The sequence below is a fragment of the Pygocentrus nattereri genome, unplaced genomic scaffold, assembly GCF_015220715.1.
Source record: "Pygocentrus nattereri isolate fPygNat1 unplaced genomic scaffold, fPygNat1.pri scaffold_74_arrow_ctg1, whole genome shotgun sequence".
NCBI lineage: Eukaryota > Metazoa > Chordata > Actinopteri > Characiformes > Serrasalmidae > Pygocentrus > Pygocentrus nattereri.
In genome coordinates, this window is record NW_023618305.1 from 226,534 (window position 1) to 247,323 (window position 20,790).

The 20,790-nt window shown below is 38.2% G+C and overlaps 2 protein-coding genes across 14 annotated transcripts in view; both read right to left on the bottom strand.

Annotated features, from left to right (window-relative positions):
• Window positions 1-20,790, bottom strand: part of LOC119263026 — a gene marked incomplete at its 5' end in the record, with an annotated part of 159,720 nt that overhangs the window by 107,240 nt on the left and 31,690 nt on the right. The window contains one exon of the mRNA XM_037536664.1: window positions 18,378-18,491. Coding sequence (XP_037392561.1) covers window positions 18,378-18,491 — 114 coding nt within the window. The remainder of the gene's footprint in view (window positions 1-18,377; window positions 18,492-20,790) is intronic.
• LOC119263021 lies at window positions 16-20,044 on the bottom strand. 13 transcript variants are annotated; one of them, XM_037536636.1, is made up of 20 exons: window positions 16,995-18,371; window positions 16,390-16,791; window positions 11,411-11,635; window positions 11,103-11,309; window positions 10,813-10,892; window positions 10,601-10,704; window positions 9,817-10,041; window positions 9,579-9,725; window positions 9,312-9,459; window positions 9,033-9,190; window positions 8,785-8,928; window positions 8,454-8,676; window positions 8,246-8,347; window positions 7,972-8,129; window positions 7,665-7,868; window positions 7,340-7,548; window positions 6,780-7,208; window positions 6,062-6,157; window positions 3,946-4,044; window positions 16-2,601 (listed from the first exon to the last, which is right to left on the bottom strand). In XM_037536636.1, the coding sequence occupies exons 6-17, from the start codon at window positions 10,642-10,644 to the stop codon at window positions 7,021-7,023; spliced, it is 1,950 nt and encodes a 649-aa protein (XP_037392533.1). In that variant the 5' UTR covers window positions 10,645-10,704; window positions 10,813-10,892; window positions 11,103-11,309; window positions 11,411-11,635; window positions 16,390-16,791; window positions 16,995-18,371; the 3' UTR covers window positions 16-2,601; window positions 3,946-4,044; window positions 6,062-6,157; window positions 6,780-7,020. The 13 variants fall into 13 exon arrangements, with proteins under 13 accessions (XP_037392533.1, XP_037392526.1, XP_037392530.1 ...); XM_037536629.1 differs by adding an exon at window positions 19,928-20,044 and having other exon boundaries at window positions 10,601-11,309; window positions 16,995-17,046; XM_037536633.1 differs by lacking the exon at window positions 10,813-10,892 and having other exon boundaries at window positions 10,601-10,668.

The window sequence follows — 20,790 nt, forward strand, 5'->3', positions numbered from 1 at the left end:
TAACACTTCCTCCTCGCTGTCATTGTCCGTGTCTCCAAAAATGAATAAATAAATAAAAATGACAGTGTGGGAGAAGAATATTAAAGAAATCTATTAAATATAAATGTTGATCTGAATAATCTCTTATTAATACAATAACTGCTTCTACTGAATGAAGAGCAATATCATACAACTGGTAAATAGGAACATTCAAACACTGGTTTATGTTTTCTCCTGCCTCTAATCTCCTCCTCTTGAGTCAGGGGTTTTCTTAGCTGCTGTCTTGCTTCTAAATACCGATCTGGGGGGGGGTACAGTTTGGCTTTAAATCAGATAGCTTTAGATCAAACACAAACAAATTAGAGGGGCAGGATGAATTATTCGTTAATGATTGATTAATAAATAAAATAAGCTATCAAACGTTAAATAATAAAGGGATATTTTTGCTAAAAGTATATTTGCTGAATGGCATTCATGTGAACAACATTTGTGTTTCTGTGAGTGCATACTACTCTTGGAAAGCTACCGCCCCCTAAATCAATTGCATTTTCGCTAGGCTGGATTTATACAATGAAATTTTCAAAAGGATTTGATTGGTTGAAACTTAAACAAAACTTGTGACACTTGTGTTGCATAATGTAAAGCCTCACACAACTCACTTAAAACCATTCTGAAGCTCAGCCACAGCAATAGCTTGCGGTTATCACAATCGTTTTGGCTGGCTGTAGGATAGACAGACAGACAGACAAAAAAATCGCAGAACAATAGTGCGGCAGGCCCCGGCGACGACGGCCGAGAGGAAGGCGGGGCCCAAACGCTCAGCGGCGACGAACCTCAGCAAGGACACCGGGGAGAGAGCCGCGAGTGTGGAGGGGGCAGAGCGCAAAGCCCGAGCTCCACCGACGGACGCGAGGCACAAGAGTGATGGCGGGAGGACGACGAGGACGCTGGTGCCAGCCATGAGAGACACCAGAGCAAGGAGTGAGTCCCGAGCTCCCCCGAGCTGAGCTGCCAGCTAGCTAGGTACTCGTTCCCTCTCGGCTCTGGTGAGCACCTTTAAAAAGAGCTGAGATGGAACAGAGCGAGAGAGAGAGAGAGAGAGAGAGGGACAAGCAGCAGTAGGAGACAGTGTGGAGAGCTGAAAAGCTCAAGGAATAGACTCAAAAGTCTAGCCAGCTTGAGCCACTGAAAAGTGGCCAGCTTAGTGTTGGTTGTGTTTCCGTTGTTTATTTTGTGTGGAAATAAAGAAATGGCTGCTACTACCAGGAATCCTGCCTCCAGCGTCCTCCTTGAGCCTGGGGTAACACATGCCTTGCTACAAACAGATAGATAGAGAACGGCAGAACAACAGATAGATAGAGATAGATATGTACACAACTGCGGAACAATAGATAGGACAAAGAATTGCAGAACAATAGAGAATTGCAAAACAACTGATAAATAGGATAGAGACACGATAGAATCCATTAAATTAATGCAAGTAATGTTGATGGAACTGAAACAAATCTATGCAATGGCTGGAGAGCAGAAGAAACAAAACCTGAGTTATTTGAAGTAGCTCACAAGATTTTTTTCTTGTAACGTCTTAATACAATTTTTTATTGTTTAATTTTATTCTAACGTTATCTGGTGTTTACTGGCAAACACTCACTTAATGCCCAGATAAATGTTTAAACAAACTGGTTAGGTGCTTTTACACAGTGCTGTACAAGGATAAAGATGACAATTTAAAAAGATCCTATTTTTTCTCTCTGGTTGGTGGACAAAACATGATACAAAATTATACAGCTTAGTTGAATACTTTATATTTGAAACTTTCTTGTAGCATATTTACTGTAAACAACATGTATGTTTTTGTTGTTTAAGTTTTTTGACTAGTAAATAGATTTTACTTGACTTTATAAATTTTGTTTCCATTTCTATGAGAATGCAAAACTGTTCTTTCGTCTTCAGCTTGTGCAGCCCATGACCAGCAGCTGTGATGTTTTTGCCATCACACACACTCCCCCTCTTGTGTTGTAAATAAATGTAAAGCCTCACACAACTCACTTAAAACCATTCTGAAACTCAGCCACAGCAATAGCTTGCGGTTATCACAATCGTTTTGGCTGGTATAATCTAGAATATGCAACATATAAGGACTGCTCTCATACTTTAAATATAACAGTGATACTTGGAAAAAAAAATGATGCAAGGCAATACAACTGAAGATACAAAGGTAAGCAACATGTTGCATGGAATTTTAATTAGCGAGAAAACTAAGTAGCTACTAATCTTGGCAACTAGTAAAATACTTCAGTGTACTGGTGTATTTTATTTGGGTTTGTGTAACTGCCAACTTCACCACAACCCTGAAGAATAAGCAGCTTAGATGATGAGTGACTGACTGAGTGAGTAACTGTCAAGTTGCATAGAAATTATGCTTAATGCAACTTGCGACCTACATCTAGTTGTGTGAAACTTTCCAAGTGTAAAGCCAGCCTCAGTTTTAACGAAAAATACTTACTTGGAATAGCTTATTGCATGATTTAAGAATTCTGACATCATGCTTTCCCCAGCTTTTGGGCACCAGTGCCACTGTTTTGGTGCCCAGGAATTCAATTAACAGGAACATGTAGAAATCTAGAATTACAAAAGATAGGTGCCACAGAAAAAAAGGAAATTATCATCAGTGCAGATAAAAATTAGTTTGACAGCTCAAATTTAAGTTGGAATTTTTTTGTATATCCACATAAAATTACATACTTGTATACCTAATTTTTCACCCATTGGCTGTAAAATTTGTTCTCTGGTGTGACATCAACAAAATGTTTAGTAAAGGAGCCTGTCACAAGCTGAGCATTTCTAAACCATAATAGCTTTAAACACTTCATGTATTTCATTTCAAATTGCACTAGATACAACTGTTTCGTTAAAATTAGAAGAACAATAAAGACCTTCATTTATGAATTGCATTTTGTGTTTATTTGCGTTATCTTGGTGATCTGAAACGTTTAAGTGTGACAAACATGCAAAAGAAATCAGGAAGGGGCACACACTTTTTCACACCACTGTGTGTGTGTGTGTGTGTGTTTCTGGGGACAGAGAAACAAAATACCTCAGGAGAAAACTTGCTATATATACTATATATATTTGTATGTAAAACCCCCTGACAAATAAAAAAAAATTGCTACTACTTAATGCAAACAAAATATAACATCTCCCACTACAAATATCCAAAAGAACATAAAAATGTAATTTAAATTCTGATACATTTTTAAATTAGCTACTTAAATATTCTCAATATTCACACTATATTTACACTATTTACAGTGTATTTTACAGCTGTTACTGCATTTTTTCTACTTCTACTTGTAGTTTAATCTCTACTACAAGCATCACAGATGTAGTCCTTGCCCTCTGGAGTCTTTTTAACACAGCTGTAATGAAATCACTGCGGACAATGCTTACAGCCAATCTAAATGTTTGAATACAGATATATTCATCACCATTGTCGGTTTTAAATCTAACTAACGTATAATAATCTGTCAGAACTGAACTGGACTGTAAATGAAACAATACAAATTTATGATAAAGTAATAAATGTTGATAAAAAGGGGAGTTTAGTCAAACTCAGAATAACAAAAGTATTAAACTTTCAGATTCTTGTTTCAATTATTACTGCTTGCTTCTAGTTTAAACTTGCTTTCTACTTGGCGGCACGGTGGCGTGGTGGGTAGCGCTGTCGCCTCACAGCAAGGAGGTCCTGGGTTCTGTGTGGAGTTTGCATGTTCTCCCCGTGTCTGCGTGGGTTTCCTCCGGGTTCTCCGGTTTCCTCCCACAGTCCAAAAGACATGCAGTCAGGCCAATTGTGTAAAATGATCAAATTTTAAGTCGCTCTGGATAAGAGCGTCAGCCAAATGCCGTTAATGTAATGTAATGTAATGTAAATGTAATGTAAACTAGTAGGCCTAGAGGTTCCCTTACCAGTTATCTGAAGGAGCAAAGCGGCTATTTCCCTTCTTATGTCCTCCACACACTTGAGATAAAGGAAACAGCCTCATCTCTCAGGATGCATTCAGCAAACTGTAAAACAAAACCATAATCAATTTTTTATTGTGACTGAGAATTCGGTTTTGTTAACTGTGGAAATCTGTCATGCACTGCACATTCTGACACCAATAAATCATGTATTTTAAAATAAAACTTGATGGTACTTAGAAACGAGGTGCAAATTTGGTCTGACTTGTTGGGGGGCTCAATGTCAACAGGCTATAGCTTACATACGGCAAAATATTCAAACACAAACCGAGGTAACAAAAAACAATGACTCGTGCTTTCCATCTCAATATTTTAACACAAAACAAATAATGTCTTCATGAGAATATTATACATATTTAATATATAAATATGTATTACATTTTTATTGCTTATGAAAATGAGCAATTCCATTGGGTCCATCTGCATCCATCTGAACGATACCCGAATAATGACGGACAGATAATGAATATGTTAGAGCATAATAACTCCCCCAAGATAGAAACATTACTTATCTTATACACACACACACACACGTTATATTTATATTAATAAAATATATATATAAATGAAACCACATGTAAGATGATGGTACGAAAAAGATGCTAAAATTTCGATATAGACATATAGACAGATTGACTAATAGATCAGTATTCAATGTCGCCTTTTTTTTAATGTTACAAGTGAGGTCATTCATGATCATGATGTTTCAAAGCGCTGTGTGAAGCTTAGCATAAATACAAGATGAAAACACTGAAAGAGTATGCAAAGTAAACTTATAAATATATATTAGGCTAAATCATTATGAAATCATATTTTTCAGGGTGAGCTGAGTATATTTATACAATAATAAATAATCAAATAAATTCTATACCTAGAACCTAGAATAAAATGCATTATATATTATTCTATTCTAGAATCAGGGGTCACCATGAGTACATCACAAATACAGCCATTTTATTTACTATCTGAAACCACCAGTGAACCTACAAGTGCTTTTGTGTAATGGTGATAGGGGGGGGGGGGGGGGGGTTTCTTTGGAGACTATTTTGTCCTGCATGAACCCCTCCGGCATTCATGACGTAAAAAAAAAAGCAAGTTAAAATTTGATCACAAAGCTACCATAAAATAAATTTCAGGCATCAGGCAGTATATATGCAAGTAACCATTTCATATAATAACTTTCTAAGAGGGAGTTTTCAGAGGCACCGAGTTCTTCAGACGTCTGGTTCCACAATCGTAGGGCATTTCACCCCAAACCCCTGTGAATGACTCAACATCGCAACCATTTCCCCTTTAGGGTTTAACTAACTCCAGCACCAGTCACCCCACGTCTCTCCCTCTATAGATTTCACTCCCTCAAATCGGAGTCGTTCTTCTTGAAATTCCAAAAAAACATTTAGCTTCTCGCTTCGTTTCTGATTCCAACAATCTGAAGGAAAAATGGGCTACAGAGCTTGATGAAACACTGTCTGATGAAAAGTGGGAGGAGAGTTTTTCCTGAATTCATCAATGCTACGTAAACTCCAGATAACGGCTTATTCAGTTTTAAGATATTATACAGGTTTTATTTCTCCAAAACTAAACTGAGTAAAATATAGAGTTCACTTTCCCCTCTTTGCTATAGATAGATAGCGAGAAGCTAAATGTCTGGAGTCAGGATTAGATAGGAATAGCTCATATATAGTATGTTGCATCAGCTTAGTTATGGTATATTTTTTGGACATAATGTCTATGTTACAAATATTTAAAAAAATATATGAATGAGAAGGATTGAATTTTGTTTTAAGTTGAGCAAAGGAAGCAAAACTATCATTTATATAGATGACCATAATGTACTTTAGTCAAATCTCTCTCCATGTTGAGAAAACATTGTCTAGTTGGGATAGGATTTAAAAAAGAAGAAAAAAAAAATATATATATATATAATATATATCAGCTATTGGGGTGTAAATGGAAACTGGCAGTAGAAAATAAATTCTTAATTGGATTTTAAATCCTCAAAGAACTACTTACAAATGAGCTTGCTGAAAATGTTTTTAGATATATGTGACCCGGAGCTCACCTCTGCCAGCAGGTAAGAATTCTAGCATCAGCAGCCCAGTAGTAGCGCTTCAACACAGGGAAGCCCGAACCTCCAGCTGCAGTAGATTTTATAGGTCTAAATGAATGATAAAATGACGGCATTAAGTTGAATAAAAAGGAGCAGAAAGATAGATATTCTGAAAAAGACAGAGCGTACCAAATCTTTATCTTTAAACCCTCATTTCTATGAGGTCACATGATTTTGGGGCAGCCAAACGGAGAATAGCTGCTGTGTTGCCTTTCATTTATTCTCTGTGTAGAATATGAAAAAGCAAACTTGTTACCAAATGAACATCTACAACCCAACATGTCATTAATGCACATGACTACTGTACTATCACTCCAGAGAGAGGGGTCTTCAGGAATACGGTGGTCTGCACTCTGATTCGCCTGTTTCATGGGACTTCAAGTTGTGGTCTGTACAGAGCCGAATACGCGCTGTACAGACTGTCTAATAACAGCTCATATGCTCATTTCTCACGTGTTTCTCTGCTCCACGTGCGTCTTATTTCTGGGACATGTGTGTATTAGACTTGCTTTAGTTGTCTTTATTAGGCTGGAAGACCAGATGTTTTCTCCTATTTTAAACATCTGTACTGAAAGCGCGAGCTGTTACCGTAAAACGCGGTTTATGCGCGCGCTTGAACCTTTAGTGCAGACAGCGCGACCGAGCTTTTTACTAAGCGCGGGCGACTTACGGTATGAATTCGACAACGTTCCCAGCTTCGTGAAGCCTCTGAACAACGCAGCTCCGCTCAGCAGGGTTGCCAGGTCCTAGAAAAATATCCAGCCCAAAGTCAGTCTAAAACCCGCCCTTCAGAAGCTTAAACCAGCCCAAGATATATGTCTGTCACATCACCATGTTAGTGTGTCCTTAGCCCCCAGACACAGTGGTGGTGACAGGAACCAGAAGTTGGGATGAGTACAATGCAAATACAGTCATTTTACAGCTATTTTACATTTTGTAAACTTCTGCAGCACAACACTGTCCATTGCAACATCGATGCCCCCAGATGGCTTCCACTGCTGAACGATGGATGCAGCATCTGGAAGGTTTGCAGACCACCCTTGCTTCTCAATCCAGGCCTTGACTCTGGACTCAGAGGGCAGTCTACGGGCAAAGTGCTCTGTGAAGAAAGCAAAAAAACAAAAAGACATTAGTCAATAGGTTCAGACATAACAAATATGATGTGTATTCAAGGTAGTAATTAGAGATTAGACTAAGACTATGATAAGAGATTAATTCTTAAAGACTCACCAAGAACATGCTGCACCCGACGCTCGAGCTGTTCGCTACGCCAGCGGTCATAGCAGTAGCGTTCATACTCCCCTGCCAGGGATTTTCGCTGAGAGCGGTTGGGTGGCACCCCGTCCAACGTCACTGGATATGACCGGAGCAACTTGTCATAAGCAGCTTGGTCGGTCAGGTATGCCGAGGAACCCCTGGGTGTGTCGCTCTGGTCACTACTGCAAGTAGAGGAAATGAGATAAATGATGAGTACAGGAAACAGAAAAAAAATATATGAATTGTTTAAATGTAACCATGCTGGACCATACTAGTGAAAACATGAACAAATACTTACTCTGAATCACCCCGGAGATTCCTCAGGATCAGGAAAGCATCTACCGCTGAGCCTATCTCCTTCATCCGGTAGTGCTTCTCTGCTGTGGCCGTAGAGTGGGTGAGGTAGCCGGCCACCTTCGTCTTTTGGACATCGGACAGCTCCTTCGTTGCTGTCTCATATGCCCGTCTGGCCATCTGGCTGGTCACCTTCGGCACCTGATATCTGAAAAAGACAATATATTGCTTAGTACTCATACATTATTTTCATTATATAAAATAAAAAACTGAAGAGACTGCAGAGCTGGAGTTATTTTAGTTCAACTTACTTCTTGTGCAGCCGCTCCAGGTCATTGGAGGCGTTGTAGATGGCTTTGCCAGTGGAGGAAATGAAGAACCTCTCATCAGTCTCATCGTCATCCTCAACGCGCTTCCTCTTTTTTCCCAGCATGACTGGGCGCACCTCCGAGAAGTAGAGATCGAACCACTGTGAAAAGAAAACACAAAAACAAAACATACAATTAAAATCTAGCATTATCACAGCACATATCTAAAACCTAATGCCATTTATAACATAACTATATCAAAGATTAAGCATCTTACCATCTCCTGTTCCTGGGTAAGAACAAAGGTGGCCACCTGAGTGGAAACCACAACGAAACCAGGACGAGTGTCATCTCTCCTTCGGCTGATCCATTCCGTGACCTACAGCACACAAACAAATGATTCATTTGTTAAACTGAGTGAATGATTCAAATACTGAAATCAGAAAGAAATAAAAAAATAAGACTTATAACTAGGTATAACTTACAGTCATGTGCTCAACAACTCCAGGCCGCTGGGCATGCTCCAGAATCACAATGGCCTCTAGGTAATAGAGGACCAGCTGCAACTCTGTCAGGGTCAGCTGATGGCCTGGAGAGCACTCTCCCGCATGCAGCTTCCCAATGACAGCCAGGAAGTCTTTCTTGGCAGCGGCCAGCACGGCAGTGACCTGCGTTGAAGAGAGAACACCCTCCTGGAAGGTGTCGAATCTGTGAAGATAAAGTGAAGCATTGTTATAACCTATTATCAATACATTTATTGTTAAAATTACATTGTGGGTCCAGTTCATTATTTTAATATTCAATAAAGATACTGACCTCTTCCTGGTCGTCTCCTTGCTGACTTGTTTTGAAGTTGCCATCTGGATGTTGTCCAGGAATGAGATGTAGTTCTTGCAGTCCTCGTGCAGAACTCTGTCCGTGAAGCACAGGTCAGTGCTGCCCGTGTGGAACTTCAAGAACCTTAAGGAAGGAAAGAATAAAGGAAAAATCAGTCCCTATGATTCAAATTTAGCAGTATATTTATATATAGCATAGTATATACACATCAGGAGTACACTGCTCACCTTTTAACACTCTTGATGTAATTCTGTACCGTCTGCTTGCTGAGTCCGGCCTCTGAGAGCTTGAGGAAATACTCTCGGGACTTCTCATGCTGTCGCACAAACAGGAGACTGGCCTGCTGAGGGTCCATGAAGTACAGGAACCTTGCAACATTCTCCACCTGGAAAACAGAAGAACATAAGAAATTTACCTTAAAACTTGTTGATGTTTAGATGAAATAGATGGACTAATGTGTTATAATTATGTAATGACTAATATATTTGCAATACCAATTTTCTTACCTCCTGTTTGAAGTTTTCGTTCGACATGTCAAACTGTAGAAACTTTGCGAAGCTGACAAGGAGATCATGGTCTAGCGAGTGCTTCTTGTAGTAGCCCAAACTTGCCATCCTCTCCCTAAGGGAAGTTCCCTGCTTGGTTGTATCAGGGCTGAAAAAAAAAAACAAAAAGCAAAAACAAGTATTAAACTTTTTGCACTTCACAAGAAACACAGTGACCTTCCAAAAATCTAAAAGGAATGAAAGAAATCAAGGAACGTAAACACTCACCACTGATAGAGTTCCCCAGAGCTTTCTGAGCTGGACTCAGCCGGAGCCTCGACAGGAACATCAGGAACAGCTGGAACAGCAGCAGTCGGGGCTTCAGTTGGGATGCCAACCACAGCGTTTCCTCTGCTCTCCAGCTCCTCGATCATCCTGCGAGGATTAAAACACATTAACATTTAGCTTTCTTATACTAAAATAAGAAAAAATATATACTTTATGGTAACTTTGGTCAGCATCTTACCTGCCAATAGTATCAGGGCTCTGCATGATCCTGCTGAGGAGAGAGTACTCCCAGACACGACCAGTGCGCAACAGATTGCTGACAGCTCTCTTGGCAGATTCCACCACAGCCAGAATGTCAGCTTCTGACGAGGTCCTCATGCAGGATCGTCTGAGGTGAACTGGAAGGCTCCAATGAGTCTTCTTGCAAATAGGACACAGGAGAAAGTTCCTACTGCGAGGTTGCCTGTTAGATAAAAACAGAAAGACAGATATTTTAGCATTAATGAGCATAGTCTAACAACGGGCCTATTACAGCATCATTAAGCCCATTCACACGCTGGGAGCAATTCACAGGTTTAGAACACATGACTCATGGAAATATTTTAAAGAAGAAAATTAAAACATTTAAAAAAATCTTTGTGAATATACTGTAGCTAGCAAAGAAGCTGAGATATTTTCAGTCAAAATGTACAGAAAATTCTCTCAAGCTGGGAGATCAACCATATGGTGGATATTTCCCAGCCTCTGACTGTGTAACATCCATAGACCTGTACTGTTATCAATGTATTTATTCTTAAAAATCAGCAGCTATCTTTACATATTTATTATCCCTGTAAAGCTAAATTTACATAGAATTGTTGAGTTAGTAATCCAAAAAAGTAATCCAAAGTAAAAAGTAATCCAAAAACAAGTATAAACATCAAATTAACATGCTTTGTTGGTTCCCATAGCATTTTCCTTGTAGCCAAGTCAAAGTGGCCATAGAGTTTACTACAGTAAATTAAAGACAAACTTGTACTTACTCAGCAGAAGCAGCAGCAGAAGAAGAAGCAGCAGAAGAAGCCATCTCAGTCGAGAAGATTGCTGGTCACTGGAGCAGAGAAGGTCAAGAAGGTCAAGTAGGTCGCTGATCTTGGCAAGACAAGGATCAGAGGTGGTTTGGGAAGCTCAAACCAGCTGCTTATATGCTACTGTAAACAAAAAGTACACGCCCCCCACTTGACTGGGCTATCACCTGGTTGGATGATGGCTGTGGTCCAGTGGGGCCAATGAGGTGACAAGAGGGAGGAGCAACCCCAGGATGGGTGTTCCCAGCTTCTCAATGTGTAACACCCAGATATATACACATATTTAGTAACTTTGGAAAGCTTGTGATGAATATTTTCCAAATATGTAAGAATACTCACAGGCTGAGAGATTTTAGGTCAAATTAGCCAGTCTTTGCCAGGTTCAGAATTTGTTCAGCCTAAATTGGTTAGAATGGCAACCCCTGTTAAATCTTTATGAATCCTGTACCATACTCACATGCTGATAGATTTTAGGTCAAAATGTCAAGTTGGATTGAGAATCCGGGAGGAGCGACCCCATGGTTGAAGTACCCAGTTTCTCAATGTGTAACCCCCAGATATATGCACATATTTAGTATCTGGAACAGCTGGAACAGCAGGAGCTGGTTCTTTAGTTGGGATGCCAACCACAGCATTTCCTCTGCTCTGCAGCTCCTCGATCATCCTCAAGGAATAAAACACATATTTACATTTAGCTTTCTTATACTTAAATAAGAAAAAAAATACTTTAAGGTAACTTAAAAGTAACCATGGTCAGCATCATACCTGCCAATAGGGTCAGGGCTCTTCATGATCCTGCTGAGGAGAGAGTATTCCCAGACACGGCCAGTACGCATCAAATTGCTGGCAGCTCTCTTGGCAGATTCCACCACAGCCAGAATGTCAGCTTCTGAGGAATTCTTCATGCATGATCACCTGAGAGGAACTGGAATGCTCCAATTAGTCTTCTTGCACATAGGACAAAGGAGAAAGGTCCTACTGTTAGCTTGCCTGTTAGATAAAAACAGACAAAAAGAGAAAGACAATAGATATTTTAGCATTAATGAGCATAGTCTAACAACGGGCCTATTGCAGCACCATTGAGCCTATTCACAAGCTGGGAGCAATTCACAGGTTTAGAACAAAAGACTCAAATCAAATCAAATTGATTCTAGGTTTTACAGATAGAGAATCCAGGAGGAGCAACACATTGGTTGAAGTTCCCAGCTTCTCAACATGCAATACCCAGCTATATGCACATATTTAGTACCATTGGAAAGCCTGTGAAGAGTACTTTCCAAATATGTAAGAATTATTTCTGTATTTTACTCACAGGCTGAGAGATTGTAGGTCAAATTAGCCAACTTTTGCCAGGTTCAGAATTTATTCCGCCTAAATTGGTTAGAATGGCAACCCCTGTTAAATCTTTAGTTATAAAGATATATGAACACATATACTATTGCTGTAAATCGTGGAGTGAGTACTTTCCAAATATGTAAGAATCATTTCTGTAACATACTCACAGACTGAGATATTTTAGGTCAAATTAGCCAACTTTTGCCAGGTTCAGAATTTATTCCGCCTAAATTGGTTAGAATGGCAACCCCTGTTAAATCTTTAGTTATAAAGATATATGAACACATATACTATTGCTGTAAATGATGGAGTGAGTACTTTCCAAATATGTAAGAATCATTTCTGTAACATACTCACAGGCTGAGAGATTGTAGGTCAAATTAGCCAACTTTTGCCAGGTTCAGAATTTATTCCGCCTAAATTGGTTAGAATGGCAACCCCTGTTAAATCTTTAGTTATAAAGATATATGAACACAAATACTATTGCTGTAAAGCTTGGGGTGATTGCTTTCCAAATATGTAAGAATCATTTCTGTAACATACTCACAGGCTGAGAGATTGTAGGTCAAATTAGCCAACTTTTGCCAGGTTCAGAATTTTTTCCGTCTAAATTGGTTAGAATGGCAACCCCTGTTAAATCTTTAGTTATAAAGATATATGAACACAAATACTATTGCTGTAAAGCTTGGAGTGACTGCTTTCCAAATATGTAAGAATCATTTCTGTAACATACTCACAGGCTGAGAGATTTTAGATCAAAATGTCAAGTTGATTCTGGGTTTTACAGATTGAGAATCCGGGAGGAGCAACACATTGGTTGACGTTCCCAGCTTCTCAACGTGCAATACCCAGATATATGCACATATTTAGTATCACTGGAAAGCTTGTGAAGAGTACTTTCCAAATATGTAAGAATTATTTCTGTATTTTACTCACAGGCTGAGAGATTGTAGGTCAAATTAGCCAACTTTTGCCAGGTTCAGAATTTATTCCGCCTAAATTGGTTAGAATGGCAACCCCTGTTAAATCTTTAGTTATAAAGATATATGAACACATATACTATTGCTGTAAATGATGGAGTGAGTACTTTCCAAATATGTAAGAATCATTTCTGTAACATACTCACAGGCTGAGAGATTGTAGGTCAAATTAGCCAACTTTTGCCAGGTTCAGAATTTATTCCGCCTAAATTGGTTAGAATGGCAACCCCTGTTAAATCTTTAGTTATAAAGATATATGAACACAAATACTATTGCTGTAAAGCTTGGGGTGATTGCTTTCCAAATATGTAAGAATCATTTCTGTAACATACTCACAGGCTGAGAGATTGTAGGTCAAATTAGCCAACTTTTGCCAGGTTCAGAATTTTTTCCGTCTAAATTGGTTAGAATGGCAACCCCTGTTAAATCTTTAGTTATAAAGATATATGAACACAAATACTATTGCTGTAAAGCTTGGAGTGACTGCTTTCCAAATATGTAAGAATCATTTCTGTAACATACTCACAGGCTGAGAGATTTTAGATCAAAATGTCAAGTTGATTCTGGGTTTTACAGATTGAGAATCCGGGAGGAGCAACACATTGGTTGACGTTCCCAGCTTCTCAACGTGCAATACCCAGATATATGCACATATTTAGTATCACTGGAAAGCTTGTGAAGAGTACTTTCCAAATATGTAAGAATTATTTCTGTATTTTACTCACAGGCTGAGAGATTGTAGGTCAAATTAGCCAACTTTTGCCAGGTTCAGAATTTATTCCGCCTAAATTGGTTAGAATGGCAACCCCTGTTAAATCTTTAGTTATAAAGATATATGAACACATATACTATTGCTGTAAATGATGGAGTGAGTACTTTCCAAATATGTAAGAATCATTTCTGTAACATACTCACAGGCTGAGAGATTGTAGGTCAAATTAGCCAACTTTTGCCAGGTTCAGAATTTTTTCCGTCTAAATTGGTTAGAATGGCAACCCCTGTTAAATCTTTAGTTATAAAGATATATGAACACAAATACTATTGCTGTAAAGCTTGGAGTGACTGCTTTCCAAATATGTAAGAATCATTTCTGTAACATACTCACAGGCTGAGAGATTTTAGATCAAAATGTCAAGTTGATTCTGGGTTTTACAGATTGAGAATCCGGGAGGAGCAACACATTGGTTGACGTTCCCAGCTTCTCAACGTGCAATATCCAGATATATGCACATATTTAGTATCACTGGAAAGCTTGTGAAGAGTACTTTCCAAATATGTAAGAATTATTTCTGTAACATACTCACAGGCTGAGAGATTGTAGGTCAAATTAGCCAACTTTTGCCAGGTTCAGAATTTTTTCCGCCTAAATTGGTTAGAATGGCAACCCCTGTTAAATCTTTAGTTATAAAGATATATGAACACATATACTATTGCTGTAAATGATGGAGTGAGTACTTTCCAAATATGTAAGAATCATTTCTGTAACATACTCACAGGCTGAGAGATTGTAGGTCAAATTAGCCAACTTTTGCCAGGTTCAGAATTTATTCCGCCTAAATTGGTTAGAATGGCAACCCCTGTTAAATCTTTAGTTATAAAGATATATGAACACAAATACTATTGCTGTAAAGCTTGGGGTGATTGCTTTCCAAATATGTAAGAATCATTTCTGTAACATACTCACAGGCTGAGAGATTGTAGGTCAAATTAGCCAACTTTTGCCAGGTTCAGAATTTTTTCCAGTCTAAATTGGTTAGAATGGCAACCCCTGTTAAATCTTTAGTTATAAAGATATATGAACACAAATACTATTGCTGTAAAGCTTGGAGTGACTGCTTTCCAAATATGTAAGAATCATTTCTGTAACATACTCACAGGCTGAGAGATTTTAGATCAAAATGTCAAGTTGATTCTGGGTTTTACAGATTGAGAATCCGGGAGGAGCAACACATTGGTTGACGTTCCCAGCTTCTCAACGTGCAATACCCAGATATATGCACATATTTAGTATCACTGGAAAGCTTGTGAAGAGTACTTTCCAAATATGTAAGAATTATTTCTGTAACATACTCACAGGCTGAGAGATTGTAGGTCAAATTAGCCAACTTTTGCCAGGTTCAGAATTTATTCCGCCTAAATTGGTTAGAATGGCAACCCCTGTTAAATCTTTAGTTATAAAGATATATGAACACATATACTATTGCTGTAAATGATGGAGTGAGTACTTTCCAAATATGTAAGAATCATTTCTGTAACATACTCACAGGCTGAGAGATTGTAGGTCAAATTAGCCAACTTTTGCCAGGTTCAGAATTTATTCCGCCTAAATTGGTTAGAATGGCAACCCCTGTTAAATCTTTAGTTATAAAGATATATGAACACAAATACTATTGCTGTAAAGCTTGGGGTGATTGCTTTCCAAATATGTAAGAATCATTTCTGTAACATACTCACAGGCTGAGAGATTGTAGGTCAAATTAGCCAACTTTTGCCAGGTTCAGAATTTTTTCCGTCTAAATTGGTTAGAATGGCAACCCCTGTTAAATCTTTAGTTATAAAGATATATGAACACAAATACTATTGCTGTAAAGCTTGGAGTGACTGCTTTCCAAATATGTAAGAATCATTTCTGTAACATACTCACAGGCTGAGAGATTTTAGATCAAAATGTCAAGTTGATTCTGGGTTTTACAGATTGAGAATCCGGGAGGAGCAACACATTGGTTGACGTTCCCAGTTTCTCAACGTGCAATATCCAGATATATGCACATATTTAGTATCACTGGAAAGCTTGTGAAGAGTACTTTCCAAATATGTAAGAATTATTTCTGTAACATACTCACAGGCTGAGAGATTGTAGGTCAAATTAGCCAACTTTTGCCAGGTTCAGAATTTTTTCCATCTAAATTGGTTAGAATGGCAACCCCTGTTAAATCTTTAGTTATAAAGATATATGAACACAAATACTATTGCTGTAAAGCTTGGGGTGACTGCTTTCCAAATATGTAAGAATCATTTCTGTAACATACTCACAGGCTGAGAGATTTTAGATCAAAATGTCAAGTTGATTCTGGGTTTTACAGATTGAGAATCCAGGATGAGCAACACATTGGTTGAAGTTCCCAGCTTCTCAAAATGCAATACCCAGATATATGCACATATTTAGTACCATTGGAAAGCTTGTGATGAGTACCTTCCAAATATGTAAGAATCATTTCTGTAACATACTCACAGACTGAGATATTTTAGGTCAAATTAGCCAACTTTTGCCAGGTTCAGAATTTATTCCGCCTAAATTGGTTAGAATGGCAACCCCTGTTAAATCTTTAGTTATAAAGATATATGAACACAAATACTATTGCTGTAAAGCTTGGGGTGACTGCTTTCCAAATATGTAAGAATCATTTCTGTAGATCTCACACAACTCACTTAAAACCATTCTGAAGCTCAGCCACAGCAATAGCTTGCGGTTATCACAATCGTTTTGGCTGGCTGTAGGATAGACAGACAGACAGAAAATCGCAGAACAATAGTGCGGCAGGCCCCGGCGACGACGGCCGAGAGGAAGGCGGGGCCCAAACGCTCAGCGGCGACGAACCTCAGCAAGGACACCGGGGAGAGAGCCGCGAGTGTGGAGGGGGCAGAGCGCAAAGCCCGAGCTCCACCGACGGACGCGAGGCACAAGAGTGATGGCGGGAGGACGACGAGGACGCTGGTGCCAGCCATGAGAGACACCAGAGCAAGGAGTGAGTCCCGAGCTCCGACGAGCTGAGCTGCCAGCTAGCTAGGTACTCGTTCCCTCTCGGCTCTGGTGAGCACCTTTAAAAAGAGCTGAGATGGAACAGAGCGAGAGAGAGAGAGAGAGAGAGAGAGAGAGGGACAAGAAGCAGTAGGAGACAGTGTGGAGAGCTGAAAAGCTCAAGGAATAGACTCAAAAGTCTAGCCAGCTTGAGCCACTGAAAAGTGGCCAGCTTAGTGTTGGTTGTGTTTCCGTTGTTTATTTTGTGTGGAAATAAAGAAATGGCTGCTACTACCAGGAATCCTGCCTCCAGCGTCCTCCTTGAGCCTGGGGTAACACATGCCTTGCTACAAACAGATAGATAGAGAACGGCAGAACAACAGATAGATAGAGATAGATATGTACACAACTGCGGAACAATAGATAGGACAAAGAATTGCAGAACAATAGAGAATTGCAAAACAACTGATAAATAGGATAGAGACACGATAGAATCCATTAAATTAATGCAAGTAATGTTGATGGAACTGAAACAAATCTATGCAATGGCTGGAGAGCAGAAGAAACAAAACCTGAGTTATTTGAAGTAGCTCACAAGATTTTTTTCTTGTAACGTCTTAATACAATTTTTTATTGTTTAATTTTATTCTAACGTTATCTGGTGTTTACTGGCAAACACTCACTTAATGCCCAGATAAATGTTTAAACAAACTGGTTAGGTGCTTTTACACAGTGCTGTACAAGGATAAAGATGACAATTTAAAAAGATCCTATTTTTTCTCTCTGGTTGGTGGACAAAACATGATACAAAATTATACAGCTTAGTTGAATACTTTATATTTGAAACTTTCTTGTAGCATATTTACTGTAAACAACATGTATGTTTTTGTTGTTTAAGTTTTTTGACTAGTAAATAGATTTTACTTGACTTTATAAATTTTGTTTCCATTTCTATGAGAATGCAAAACTGTTCTTTCGTCTTCAGCTTGTGCAGCCCATGACCAGCAGCTGTGATGTTTTTGCCATCACACACACTCCCTCTTGTGCTCTATTGCTTAATAATGCTCCTGCCATTCAGCTACAGCAAATAAGTTACCAGTGTAAAGCCCACTTTTGCAGTCCCGCTATACTTGAATAAAGAATTCACATTTTAACGGCGGTAGTTCCAGGGTTATATAAACTAGAAACTATGTTGAATACAGTTTTGTAGATTAAACACATTTACATTTAGGAGTCTTGTGACAACTCAAAAATATAAATAACATGGGCATATCATTTTTAATGAGGGCCCTCAGAGGCATTTACCAAATAACACCCAAATATTTAGCCTCCAAGTTGTTAACTTTATCAATACATAATGACTTTGTATGATATTAAAACATTTATTATTATAATTTCTTCTCTTTAAGATTCTAAGACGCTTTACTATTTTATAGTATAGGGAATATAGTATTACATTTACTAGTAAACAAGTTGTTTAAAATGAAACTTTACATTTTTATTTCATTTATGACCTTATGACAATCATCACTGATATCCAAACCTCTATGATTTATTTACTTGGAGTAAACAGCCCTAGTGATTCAAAAAATTCTTCAAGTTTATGCTCATTGAAGCTTCAAGAACAGTTCAAATAATCCAATATAAGCACATATAGATCAATAAGAGTAATACTCACCAGAGCAGGGAATACTCTCTGTTCATGACCCCGCCCCCTTCCAGACAGGTTTGTACAGCCTTGCAGTAGGGGGCTGCCTGGGTATTGGAGCTGAATGACTTCTAGTTGGAACCTCTAGAAGAGCACAAAGTTTCACAGTGTGGCGCAGGGGTTTACATAAAGTTACAACTCATACAAAGTGACAACTCACATTTGAACACTTTTAAAAAGAGGAGGGGAAATCTGAAGAAAAATGAATAAATGATGTGCTTGGAGGAGGGGGTATGACAGGAGATGAAAGGATTGGAGTGCTTTCTGTGAACTTTTGGCTCTCTTTTTTGGTAACACTTCCTCCTCGCTGTCATTGTCCGTGTCTCCAAAAATGAATAAATAAATAAAAATGACAGTGTGGGAGAAGAATATTAAAGAAATCTATTAAATATAAATGTTGATCTGAATAATCTCTTATTAATACAATAACTGCTTCTACTGAATGAAGAGCAATATCATACAACTGGTAAATAGGAACATTCAAACACTGGTTTATGTTTTCTCCTGCCTCTAATCTCCTCCTCTTGAGTCAGGGGTTTTCTTAGCTGCTGTCTTGCTTCTAAATAACGATCTTAAATTAATGCAAGTAATGTTGATGGAACTGAAACAAATCTATGCAATGGCTGGAGAGCAGAAGAAACAAAACCTGAGTTATTTGAAGTAGCTCACAAGATTTTTTCTTGTAACGTCTTAATACAATGTTTTATTGTTTAATTTTATTCTAACGTTATCTGGTGTTTACTGGCAAACACTCACTTAATGCCCAGATAAATGTTTAAACAAACTGGTTAGGTGCTTTTACACAGTGCTGTACAAGGATAAAGATGACAATTTAAAAAGATCCTATTTTTTCTCTCTGGTTGGTGGACAAAACATGATACAAAATTATACAGCTTAGTTGAATACTTTATATTTGATATTTGTTTCCATTTCTATGAGAATGCAAAACTGTTCTTTCGTCTTCAGCTTGTGCAGCCCATGACCAGCAGCTGTGATGTTTTTTGCCATCACACACACTCCCCCTCTTGTGTTGTAAATAAATGTAAAGCCTCACACAACTCACTTAAAACCATTCTGAAACTCAGCCACAGCAATAGCTTGCGGTTATCACAATCGTTTTGGCTGGTATAATCTAGAATATGCAACATATAAGGACTGCTCTCATACTTTAAATATAACAGTGATACTTGGAAAAAAAAATGATGCAAGGCAATACAACTGAAGATACAAAGGTAAGCAACATGTTGCATGGAATTTTAATTAGCGAGAAAACTAAGTAGCTACTAATCTTGGCAACTAGTAAAATACTTCAGTGTACTGGTGTATTTTATTTGGGTTTGTGTAACTGCCAACTTCACCACAACCCTGAAGAATAAGCAGCTTAGATGATGAGTGACTGACTGAGTGAGTAACTGTCAAGTTGCATAGAAATTATGCTTAATGCAACTTGCGACCTACATCTAGTTGTGTGAAACTTTCCAAGTGTAAAGCCAGCCTCAGTTTTAACGAAAAATACTTACTTGGAATAGCTTATTGCATGATTTAAGAATTCTGACATCATGCTTTCCCCAGCTTTTGGGCACCAGTGCCACTGTTTTGGTGCCCAGGAATTCAATTAACAGGAACATGTAGAAATCTAGAATTACAAAAGATAGGTGCCACAGAAAAAAAGGAAATTATCATCAGTGCAGATAAAAATTAGTTTGACAGCTCAAATTTAAGTTGGAATTTTTTTGTATATCCACATAAAATTACATACTTGTATACCTAATTTTTCACCCATTGGCTGTAAAATTTGTTCTCTGGTGTGACATCAACAAAATGTTTAGTAAAGGAGCCTGTCACAAGCTGAGCATTTCTAAACCATAATAGCTTTAAACACTTCATGTATTTCATTTCAAATTGCACTAGATACAACTGTTTCGTTAAAATTAGAAGAACAATAAAGACCTTCATTTATGAATTGCATTTTGTGTTTATTTGCGTTATCTTGGTGATCTGAAACGTTTAAGTGTGACAAACATGCAAAAGAAATCAGGAAGGGGCACACACTTTTTCACACCACTGTGTGTGTGTGTGTGTGTGTTTCTGGGGACAGAGAAACAAAATACCTCAGGAGAAAACTTGCTATATATACTATATATATTTGTATGTAAAACCCCCTGACAAATAAAAAAAAATTGCTACTACTTAATGCAAACAAAATATAACATCTCCCACTACAAATATCCAAAAGAACATAAAAATGTAATTTAAATTCTGATACATTTTTAAATTAGCTACTTAAATATTCTCAATATTCACACTATATTTACACTATTTACAGTGTATTTTACAGCTGTTACTGCATTTTTTCTACTTCTACTTGTAGTTTAATCTCTAC

Coding starts and splice junctions, on each gene's coding strand:
- LOC119263021 (XM_037536629.1), bottom strand. CDS start 10,644: ATGGCTTCTTCTGCTGCTTCTTCTTCTGCTGCTGCTTCTGCTGA. Junction 9,460..9,578: donor TCTGGGGAACTCTATCAGTG/GTGAGTGTTTAC, acceptor TTTTTTTTTCAG/CCCTGATACAACCAAGCAGG. Junction 8,348..8,453: donor GAGTTGTTGAGCACATGACT/GTAAGTTATACC, acceptor TGTGTGCTGTAG/GTCACGGAATGGATCAGCCG.